Consider the following 12,446-nt stretch of genomic DNA (forward strand, 5'->3'; position numbering starts at 1 on the left):
AGTTTCTGTTAGTTGATAAACTAAAATGATGTCAATACTTGTGAAAACATGATTCATAAGTTAATCACTATTGTACATTTAAAAGTGACTTTCTATGAAATTTATAGTAAGCTATCAAATTATGTCAACCTTAGAGAAAGGATATCAGAAAAGTATAAAGTTTCATTTTGTAATAAAACAAAGACAAATTATATGCAGTGTCAGTAGCAATATAAAATTGCAGCATGGCTCTTCTCAAATAAAAATTCAAGGTATTAAAGAGAAACAAGCTTTATTTTAATTCTTTAAGCCATACAAACCAAAATCTCAAGTCTACATTCAAATGCCAGAACAAAAATTTAAGTGTCTTTAGAGAAACCCACAACATTCACTTTTGAGAAAAACCATACACGCTATGCCGGTAAGGTCCATTATCCACCTGGAAAGGTCAATCAAGTCCTCCTAACTTGCTTTACCTCTGACATCAGAGTGAGGTCTGAGGTTTCAAATACGAGTGGAAAGTTCAGCCAACCACCTAGATGTCCACATGATGTAAACCATACACTTAGATAAAGGATAAAACTAATCGGTCATCTTTGCTATGGGGATTAATCCCCCTTTGAGCCTCCATGTCATATCCTCTTTGGAGGTTTCCTCCGGGGAATAAGCCACAGGCCTAAAGTCAGCAATGCATCCAAGTGAGTTTCACAGTCAAAAGAATTAGTGGTTTATGGGGAGCTCAAATTTAGAGAAGACTAGAATATCCATGAGGTGTCAGACTGGCTTTAAGTTCTTGGAAGTTTATCTGGGACAGAAAACAAATTTTCTAGAAGGTTCTAGAGATTAAATCTCTTTTCATAAGGCTTTAAATAGACAAAAAATTGGTCAATAGGGTATAACTAGAAACAGACCTATTTGTGTATAGGAATTTAGTGTATGATAAAACAGCATTTCAAATTAGTAGGAAAAGTTTAGATGATTCAATAAATTGTGTTGACACACTGGCTATCCATTTGGAGAAAGTTAGCATCTTACTTCACTTCACACCAAACAGAATACATTCACCAAATAGAATAAATTCTAATACTTTAATGATCTACATACAAACTATTATCATAAACATACTAGAAGAGAACACAAGAAAACATTTTTGCTACTCTGGAGTGGGAAATACTTAAGTAAGACATGAAACTCACAGACATAAAGGATTAATCTGGTCATATAAAAATTAAAACTTTTTGCCTGCCAAAGGACATCATGAGCAAAGTAAAAATTCAATCGAGAGGCAAGAGAATGGTCAAAGGGTTAATATTCAATATGAAGAACTATTACAAGTCAATAAGAAAGACAAATAACCCAATAGAAAGTCGAGTAAAGAATACAAACAGGCAATTTACAAAAGAAATAAAAATGGCCACTATGAAAAGATGCTTAACCTCATCGTAAGTTAAAAAAAATTAAATCAATGAGATAATACGTCTATCTTTCAGCAAAGATTCTAAGTATCCAGCATTGGTGAGGGTGTGGGGTACTGGGCACTCACACACTGTTGGTGAGAGTGTAAACTGGTATACCCTTAGTGGAGTGCAATTTGGCAGTATCTATTGAAATTTAAAATGTGCATACCCTTTGATCCAGCAATTCCACTTCTAGGAATTTACCCTAAAAAGTACACAAAGATATATATACAAGGATGTTCACTGAAGCATTGTTTGTAACAGAAAACATTGGGTACAACCTAAATGTCCATTAATAGGGACTGGCTAAATAAATCATGGTACATTTATACAACGAAACACTATGCAGTTGTTAAAAAGAAGTGATCCATATACTGATATGAAGAAATGTCCAAAATATATTTTTAAGTGAAAAACAAAACAAAAAAACACACCCAAGTTGTAGAACAGTACAGAACAGTAGCTTCTGTGCAAAATAAAATGATCTATATATGGATTGCATATATCTAGACACACATAGATAGACACAAATAATATATACTTGTGTATGCACAGAAAAAGGTACTGAAGGCTTGGCATTAAGCTATTAATATTTACTACCTCTGGGAAGAAGAATAGGAAGTGAATGGAAGAGAGTGTTTGGAAAAGGATGGGAATTTAACTTTATTCATTTATTATTTTCTTTGATAAGCACATTTTATATATTAAAAATAAAGATAGAAAGAGATATAATATTTCTCTGCAGCTTTGGAACTGCACAGAAGCAGAAAAGGATTCCACATGGCAGTCTAGTTTCAATGAAAGATTATACAATCTAATGCAGTTAATTTTCTTCATGATTTGGAAAAAAATAAGAGGACAAAGTGGGAGTGGAGGACACTTACATCCACAGTGATGTCAATTACCCATTGTGGCACCGTCTCATTAAGAAGCATGGACTCAGTCTCACCCCCAGAATCTCGGCAGAGCAGCCTAAACATAATCCATCATGTAGTAAGTGACAAAATAAGCACGGATCCCAATATCACTGTCATTAAATGTTAGAGGGAGGGACCTTATAGAGTTCATTCAGGATAACCCCCAATTGACAGCTGAGGAAATAAAGTAGAAGGCAGGCAGAATGACTCATTCTGCGAAGAGTGAAAGCAAGCTGTAAAACTCAGGCTCCCAGATTCCGAGGCCAGACATACACTACGGCTGCCTATTGGGGCCCCTGGGTGAGGACAGGAAGCTGGGTGTAGGCAAGGCACTTGAGGTCGCCCAGAAGTGCTATGGTGCATGGGACTCCACACACAATATGGGGTCAGGATGTTTTCAGTAACTCCTCTCAGGAAATCACCATAGAGTTCTGCTCTCAAGGGCAAGACAAATAGCCTTCTTACTTCTGGCCCATGGCTTTCTCCCATGACATTTCCTGGGCCTTGGCTGGCAACTTGGAGGTGAAGCCAGTCTAGCACTTGCCTGCAGGCCCTCATGAAGGCCTGCCTTGCACCTCATGTCGAGCCACTGTTGGGCACGACAGTTTCCAGGAGCAGCCCAGTCCATCTCCCCTGGCCTGGTCTGAGGGAAGTTATCTACTCAGATGTTGTCCTGTGGGTGGGGACTTCTGGTGAAGTCATCTGTCCCCTCACCCTGGCGGTCTTGCTGGTTAAGTGAGAAAAAGCATTTCCTGCAGAAACCACTAAGAAGCTGCCTTGAGGCAAGGTTATCAACCTCCACAAGGTATCAACCTCATTTTATCACTAGAGGCTCAGCTCTCAATTAAGATGGGGTCTAATAGCATCAGACACTTAACTATTTCAGGGAGGTGAAAAACCAAAACCCAGACACCCCTAGAAATTAATAGACATTTGCTTGAATCAAAACTTCAGGGCAAACAGGATGCACTCTTAGCCCTTCTTACCCATACCTGAAGAGGGTGCGACCTCCAGCTTCGCCAAAGATCACAGGGGTGTGTGGGGGCACTTGAAAGTAGCCATTTCCTTTCTGTACTCGGTTCTCCTGCTCCCCATTTACTAGGAAAAGATGTAGATGGCGTCAGTACCCAGAGTCAGTGCTAACAACACAGATTCTAAACATTCTGTTTCCACAGGACCCAACCATTGCAAGATTTTAAAGTCACAAAGTACTGTAAGTTAGCTAGAGATGGAAATAAAGGTAAAAAACAAAGTTAAGTTCCTGAAAATAAGAAATACGGCAATGTGCGACACACCTCATGAGAGGTGATTACATTTTAGAGGAGATTAATGTTTGAGATTTAAAACAAAAACATAACCATCTACTTCAGCCTCAGGGCAGTCTAGAACAGTCTCTTTATAAAGGATGATATGCTCTTTTCTTTGGTGCTGGGGGGTGGGGATTGGTAAAACACCAAGCACAGAGAAATTTGTGTCAGAAAAAAAAAATTTATATTTAATGGCAGCCACAACTAATGGTATTAGTGAAAAACAAAATCTCAAAGAGGTCATAAACTCATTTTTATTGCTCTTTGCAGATTTCATTTCAGTCAGCTCTCCGCAGCTGACTCCTCCTTGTTCATAACCACTTTCTGAAGGAATCTGGAAGCAATCTCGCCCTCTGCAACCCAATAGCACTCTCTCACAGCACCAACTCTGACCACACAATGCAGATGTAAGCGGTGCTTTGTCCAACCAGAATGCTAGTCCCTGAATGGAGGGATCCATGCCCATCTATCTCTATTATCTTCACTTACAACTCATTATAGGCCTCCGAAAACTGGAGGTGCCCACCTCGTACGACCAAGCAGTCTGAGGGTCCACTGTGTGCCGTGCAGGTCCAGCAGGATTACCAGCCAGGTAGTGTGTGCCATGTCCTGAGCCTGGCTCAGTCCTGCCCTGCCTTCACTATGCCAGTTTGATTTTAAGGATGATTTGGCGTTCCTGTGACTTATTCTTTACTCCCCCAACCAAAGTCTGCCTTCAAGAGATGCTGCCTGTAGCCCTTTGTTTTGATTACTTAGTCTTTATTGGCTCCTTGGGCCTCCGAGGGCACCCTGTCAGGTTATAGATGGAGAAAGACAAGTCAAGAACAGGAAATGGTATGCCCACAGCTGCTTTGCTGATAAAATGGCAGAGCCCATAGCAGAACTTAGCTTTCTTGACCCTCTGTGAGCAGATCTTTCCACTGACTCTGGCTCACAGTTCACTGCACAATTCAGAAGGGGAACGGAGCGAGCCAGGTAACAAAAGAAACGCCATCATATGTGGGGTCAGTGCTCTCTCTTTGACAGGGACATCAGGACACTGGCTTACGGAAAGGCATGCCATCCTTGCAAAACAGATTTAAACTCCAAAAATGATTCTGGATGAAATCAGTCGGCCACAACAAAGTCTCTGGCAGGAGGGCTTCATCACTGCTGACCACCACAAACAGGCAATCTTCAGAGAATCTTTAGCAGAGCAAGTCCTCAGTAGCAGGAACTCAAGGTTATATATCAACTGTGATATTTTAAGTTTTTTCCCCTCCTTTTTTTAATCAGACTGAGCCAAACTCATATGTTCCAAATTCTCCAGTGCTGCACAGTGAGTTACTGCCACTGCTTTTGGCACACACAGCTTCGGAATGTCCTCAATGACATTAATTCTTTACACATACTCAGTCACTTACCCTGGCACTTCTGAGTTGGGAGCTGATTTTTTGAGCCAATATCAGGTAGATCATCAGACTAGGGAATATCTACCTTTCAGGCCAATGTGAAGAATGCCTCACAAGGACAAACCTGGCTTTCCAATGCAGCTCAATAGCTAGCTTTGGAGGTAAATCCAGCAGGTCCACAGACACCTGGAGAAATACTGTTAGAATAAACCTGCTAAGAGCTGCCTGCTTTCAAGGACAAAGGTCACCTGAATACACAGGACTGATTCCATGTACCTTGTGTAGTGTCATTAATTAGAAGTTCTTTGCTATCTCAGTTGAGACTGGATGGACATTCTTTAGCGTGCAGAAGGGAGGGCAAGAAAGTGGGCATACCACAGCTATTTATTATGTCATCCTTTAGCAAATGCTTAAAGAATTTTTTTTTTTAAATTCTCAGGATAACAATCTAAATATCCTTAACTTCAGAGTAATTTTAAAACCACTTATTCTAATATAAAAATACGAACCGTGATTTACTTCATTTTCTTCTTCATCTATTGGATTCACATGTGTCCTAGGCCAATATTCTAGGAGTGCCTGGAGTAAAAGCCCTCCTAAGTTCACTGCAAAAGAGTCAATTCAAAAGAAAAACAGAAAAGAGAGACATTAGTTTTAACTTAAAAGTAGAGGGAAAGCAATAAAAATGAAAAGTTTCCACATATTCTGATGTTACATTCTTAACCCAATGCCAAAGATGTCTAAAAGCAAGACTTCACGTATTTCACAAAGTCTATTAAAATTTCATCTTACAATGTTTAAAGCAGTGATAATATCAAGCAAACAGATATTCTATTTGGTTATTCAGATATAGCTATTCTTTGAAAATGAATAAACAACAACAGAAATTGTATTCTTTAAAGGGTTATATCCATATAAAGCCACTATATTTTGTATATATATCAGTTATTTCTACAGGCTACAATCTTAGAAGAATACTGATCAAAGGTATAATTAATAAAATATAATAGACCCTTATGAAGATAAGTCTCTTCTCAACATACACAAAAATTAACTCAACAAGGTCTAAAGAGATGAATGTAAGACGTGAAACCACAATAATCCTAGAAGAAAACACAGGCGATAAGCCTACTGACAATGATATTGGTGGATGATTTTTTTGGATCTGACACCAAAAGCAAAGGCAATGAAGGCAAAAGTAAGTAAGTGGAACTATATCAAACTAACAAGCTTTTACAGAGCAAAGGAAATCATCAACAAAATGAAAAGGCGACCTACTGAACAGGAGAAAATATTTGCAAATTATTTATCTGAAATGGGTTAATATCCAAAGTATATAAAAAATTCATACAACTCAATAGCAAAAAAATGGAAAAATCTGACTAAAAAATTGGGCAGAACAGCTGAATAGACATTTTTCCAAAGAAGACATACAGATGGCCAACAGGTATATGAAAACATGCTCAACATCACTAATCCCAGGGAAAGGCAAATCAAAACCACAATGAGCTATCACCTCACACCTGTCAGAATGGCTGTTAATAAAAAAGATGATAAACAACAAATGTTTGAGAGTATGAGGAGAAACAGGAACCCCTGTGCACTACTGATGGGAATGTACGTTTGTGCAGACACTGTACAAAACAGTATGGTGGTTCCTCAAAAACAAAACTATCATATCTAGTATGCTACTGCTGCTAAGTCACTTCAGTCGTGTCTGACTCTGCGTGACCCCATAGACAGCAGCCCACCAGGCTCCCCTGTCCCTGGGATTCTCCAGGCAAAAACACTGGAGTGGGTTGCCATTTCCTTCTCCAATGCATGAAAGTGAAAAGTGAAAGTGAAGTCGCGCAGTCGTGTCCGACCCTCAGCGACTCCATGGACTGCAGCCTACCAGGCTCCTCCGTCCATGGGATTCTCCAGGCAAAAGTACTGGAGTGGGGTGCCATTGCCTTCTCCGATCTAGTATGCTACTTCTGAGTATTTATCTGAAGCAAAGGAAAACACTAATTTAAAAAGATATATGCACCCCCATGTTAACTGAAGCATTATTTACAGAAAACCTCATTGTCCATTGATGGATGAATGGATAAAGAAAATGTGATACACACACAAAGAAATATTATTCAGTCATAAAGAAAATTAAGTCTTGCCATTTGTGACAACAAGGATGAACCCTGAAGGCCTTATGGTCAAGCGAAATATGTCAGACACAGACAAATGCCATATGATCCCACTTACATGTGGAATCTGAAGCCAAAAAAGCAAAAAAACCCAGAGCTCATACAAACAAAGAACAGACTGGTGGTTGCCGGATGTTGCGGGGTAGGAGTAATGGAATGGGCAAAGTGGGCGAAGGGAGTCAAAACGTATGAACTCCCAGTTATACAATATATTCGTCACGGGCATGTGACATACAGCATGGCGACTATATTTACTAATACTGTATTGCACATTTTAAAGTCGCTAAGAGAGTAGATCTTAAAAAGTCTCAAGAGAAAAAACTTTCTATACATGGCGACAGATGTTAACTATTAACTAGATTTACTGTTGTGATTATTTTGCAATATATACAAATACTGAATCATTATCCTGTACATCTGAAACCAACACGATATGTTAGTTATACTTCAATAATTCTTTTTTTTAATTGGAGGGGGAAAAACTGTTTCCTAGCTTCACTTATCCTTACCTAACAGATTTTCAGAATGCTTTAAGGGTAGAGAGTATGCTGCATGTTTAATTGTTAAAGCTAAGTCATACACTGTGAGAAAACTCAAGATCCCAAAACACTTAAAATGGAATATTTTCCATTTTCATATGAGAAAATAATATAGATTTCTTGAAAAATAGTTTTTAAAAAACCCAAATATTGTTTATAAACAAAAAAGATGAGCATATAGCAAAAACCCAGCACAGATCTACCTACTCTTTTGGAAGGAGGCAGGGAAGGAAGGACACAAACTCACATTTTGGATCCGACCCATCGGGGCTGCTGAAGCCAGCATCTTTTGCAGAAACCCAAGCAGCAAAGCAGTCACTCTCATCCAAAGTAATTGTCAACATCTGTCAAAAGAGAAAAATTGCTTAGTGGCATTCTATTTGAATACATTCTTCAAGTAAGTCTCTAAATCCTTATTTATTTGCACTATTTGACTAGAGTGCTAAGCCACAGATTCAGAATCAAAATGTGTTTCGTGAGATTCAATGCAACTACAATTTAATATACTGGGATATGAAAAGGCATTTAAACTGCATAAAACCTTCTCCTTTCAAACTTAAAGACACAGGACTCCACAACTAATAATACTTAATTCTCAGCTATAAGAGAAATTTTCAACTATCCCAAATTGCACAAATATCAACTGCTAACTTACCCCTGTTTTTAAGTCTACTGAGAACCAATTTGGTACATATACCATCTTAAATCTTTTCTTAATTTCATCTTCAAAATCCACTTTGCCCAAATCTTCAACTTTACATGCCTATACATCAAAAAGAAAGTATGATAATTATTACTATTAAGTGGTCAATTGATTTGACTCTGACTTAGCTACTCAAAATTTTACACATTTGCCTAAATAAAATGGAGATTAAAATATGTTTCAGAAAGAATGTCATCAAACATTTTTATCTTAAAGCGTTTACCTTTAAATAACTACCTCCTAGTAAAATTTTAAATTAAAGAACCACAAAATGCTCTTTTTTTGAAACTGTAATTTAATTTTGCTGACATTGATATAACATACCACCACAGTTATCTGTAACCAATGTCAGAAGAAGGGGAAAAAAATCTTGAAGGAACAAAAAGCAGTTTGTAAGCACTTTAAGAGAACTATGAAGCTACCTTCAGATAATAGGTATAATATAGGCAGCAATCTTAAATTTCTCTTTCTTATTCATTCCCTAAATACCTATGCTCCCCAAAGGTATGTTCCAAACTTCATCTGGTGCCATGGAGCATCTCCAATCAGCTCATCTCAATTCTGAACTTCTGAACCACAAGACAGAATGTTCCCTCTACCTCTTCTTCCTAACAGCAACCTGGCTCGTTCCTGAGGGTCCCATCTCACCAGCCATCTTCTCAAAGGGTGACTCATGTCTTCTCCTATATCCCATAATTCCCTAATGGCATATAGAGACCATGATTCCACCATCACTATGTAAAAACTCTTTGAGCCCGTATCATTCAGCTGCAGTAAACTGTATCCCCTTTTCCTCACTGCCATCTAGTAATCTCTGTGGTTACTGTCCCTCATTCACTGGCAACTTGAGCCTGGCTCAATGTCTTGCAACCCATCTTGCGATCTTGCTTGTTTCCTGGACAACATCAACATTCACGTGGACAACACACAGGTAGGTCATCGCGGCCTCTGGAATCCTTGACAGTAATCCCACTATAAATGGGACAGTTACTCACGCCGCCTGGAACTTGTTTCCTCAGTTTCCCACAACATCTTTGTTAAATCTCTACTTTCCTCCTATTTCTGACCTTGCCGCCACCACCACCTCTTACTGCCCTCAGCACATGACTCTGACCTCTACTCCTTAAAAAAGAGAAGCCTCAACAAAATCCCCTTAACTTTCTGCTACTGTTCTTCCCGGTGCAAGGAAAAAGGTGCCCCTTCTTGCTGGACCTGGACCGCCTCATCTCTTGCGTCTTGGGGGCCTTGTACCATCATCTACCCTCTTATGTCTTTACTGGCTTTTCCCCACAGTGAACCATGATCAAATTTCTCCCATCTTAAAAATACCTTAACACCCAAACAAAACCCTCCGACCTTTTCATCTCTAAATCTTCTCCAGTCACTGCCTCTTCTGCCTATCTCACCAGTCAAATATCATCAAGATCAGATCAGATCAGATCAGTCACTCAGTCATGTCCGACTCTTTGTGACCCCATGAATCGCAGCACTCCAGGCCTCCCTGTCCATCGCCAACTCCCAGAGTTCACTCAGACTCACGTCCATCGAGTCAGTGATGCCATCCAGCCATCTCATCCTCTGTCATCCCCTTCTCCTCTTGCCCCCAATCCCTCCCAGCATCAGAGTCTTTTCCAATGAGTCAACTCTTCGCATGAGGTGGCCAAAGTACTGGAGTTTCAGCTTTAGCATCATTCCTTCCAAAGAAATCCCAGGGCTGATCTCCTTCAGAATGGACTGGTTGGATCTCCTTGCAGTCCAAGGGACTCTGAAGAGTCTTCTCCCACACCACAGTTCAAAAGCATCAATTCTTGATTGTCTCTATTCAAATTCTATTTCTTCACCTCCAAAACACTACTCAACCCACTCCATCTGGCACCAACTGTTCTCAGACACCATCCTCTTCATTGACTAGATCCACATGCATACTCCATTCTGTTATCTCATGCAAACTCTCAGCAGGCTAGCTTAGCTTACCACAAGCTCCTTTCTGAGACATTTAGTCCTTGAGCTGCCACTGGCTCTGAGCATTCTTACCCCTTTTTTTATTATACATCTTTTTGGCTTCTTTTTCTAAAATTTCTTGAAATGGAGATGATTTGGTTTCTTCTATTTTCAGTATAGATGTAATTCTTGGAAACTGACCTTCTCATGGATCCAATTATAATCCACAGACGATGATAGCCGAGCCCATTTCTCCAGTCCAGCTTTCTCATCCGTACATTAGGTTGTACAGGTCTCTGCCCAGCAAACACCTCTACCCAGACATCCCACAGAAACTCAAATCTGTTACCTTTCTCAGCATGTCCATTTCCCCCAATAACCCTTTTTCCTCTTATCTCCCCTGTAACACTTTGACACTAACCCGGAAGCCAAGCACTGATCTCTGTCCCTTCCCTTTCTTCCTGTGTATTTAGTCGCTCAGTCGTGTCTGACTCTCTGCAACCCCATGGACTGAAGCTCACCAGGCTCCTCTGTCCATGGGATTTTTCAGGCAAGAGTATTGGAGTGGGTTGCCATTTCCTCCTCTAGGAGATCTTCCTGACCCAGGGATCGAACCTGCACCTCTGTGTCTCCTGCATTGAAGGCAGATTCTTTACCACTGAGCCATAGAGAAAACATCACTCTTACCCACAGGCCTAAATATCTAATTATTCAATTTTTTTTTTTTAACCCCTGCTTGTTCCCACCCTACTCCAGAGGAATATGATATTTCACTGTATTAGTGCAACAACCTCCTAATTATAATGTGTCAGTCATTACAATAAATACTTCTCAAACATCCCCTTAACATTACCAAGAAATAGGTTAAGACCCAGATTTTAGGAATAAAGACAAAGGTAAGAATATTCTGGAGATCATTTGGCTGGCAGGTGGCAGAGCCAAGGTCAGAATGCAGCTCTGTTCAACTCTGAGCCTATGGTCCTAAAACCACTCCTGACTTCTGTACCTTTGTTTAAAGTCATGTCTATTTTGCTTGATCATTTGATCTTAAAACCTCAAGGTCTCATATCTGGATATGGGACACTGCCAGGGACACAAAAATGCCAATGATGATGCATGTCAGCGTAGTACCCCATCTGATAGAACTACCTCCCATTTAGATAGCAGGACTCTACCAGGACTCCAGCTAGTTAGACAGTTTTCCTGCTCTAAACTCATCTAAGAATCTTTAGTAAGTGCTAAAAAAAACCAGCCAAGTCTGGAGCCTACAACTCATGACTTTGTGGGAAATTAATCTCATTTTTTCATCCTTAAACCCCTACTACTCCTTTATATTCACTCAGGTCTCCAGTTACACAAAACTGCTCAGCTGGCCCTGAATGAGCACGTACTTTCCTCTTCTGTGTCTTTGCTATTCACTCCGTCCTCCTAAATGCCCTCCCACAATCTATCTGTTGGAAGCCTTCAAGCCCTGCTCCATGATCTCTCCCCATGCAGTCCTCCTGGTTTTCCAGCTGTACGTAACCTCCTCTGTATGTAGGCCATCCTCTGTTCTGCTCTCCCTCCAACCAGAAGGGATCATTTTTCATCATTTATGACCCTCAGCACACTGTGATTTATGACTCTTTGCACTGTGTTGAACTGAACTGAGTATTCATTTAATCCAGAAATATTTGTAGAACAAATATACCAACAACACTAAGAAGGGCCATTTGTCAGGATCCTAAAAGCAAAGTTCAATTTGTCTATAAATTCTTCAGTGCTATTTAGAATGTGGCTGAACAGCTTAATACATCTCAATTATCCAAGAATTCACTCTAACATGACTCAAAGTCATAACCGATGCTCAGAGATGGCTATAAATCCTAAGAAACGGTCAAAATTATTCTGTGTACTCAACCTAGGGTGATTTTGCATCCTTCTTCCTCCCTCCCTCTAAACGTTTGGCAATGTCTAGAGGCATTTTTGTCTGTCACAACTGAAAGGGGGGGATGGGGATGAAGGTGGTTACTGGCATCTACTGAGCAGA

At 39.9% G+C, this 12,446-nt stretch overlaps 1 protein-coding gene across 1 annotated transcript in view; it reads right to left on the reverse strand.

Moving 5' to 3' along the window:
• WDR48 (WD repeat domain 48) overlaps nt 1–12,446 on the reverse strand; it is a 52,770-nt gene that overhangs the window by 4,485 nt on the left and 35,839 nt on the right. Inside the window, exons 12-16 of the mRNA XM_027523103.1 lie at nt 8,429–8,536; nt 8,021–8,117; nt 5,561–5,656; nt 3,346–3,451; nt 2,321–2,408 (exon numbers count right to left, since the gene is read on the reverse strand). Of these exons, the coding sequence (XP_027378904.1) occupies nt 2,321–2,408; nt 3,346–3,451; nt 5,561–5,656; nt 8,021–8,117; nt 8,429–8,536 (495 nt within the window). The remainder of the gene's footprint in view (nt 1–2,320; nt 2,409–3,345; nt 3,452–5,560; nt 5,657–8,020; nt 8,118–8,428; nt 8,537–12,446) is intronic.

This window comes from Bos indicus x Bos taurus, chromosome 22, assembly GCF_003369695.1.
Source record: "Bos indicus x Bos taurus breed Angus x Brahman F1 hybrid chromosome 22, Bos_hybrid_MaternalHap_v2.0, whole genome shotgun sequence".
Taxonomy (NCBI): Eukaryota; Metazoa; Chordata; class Mammalia; order Artiodactyla; family Bovidae; genus Bos; species Bos indicus x Bos taurus.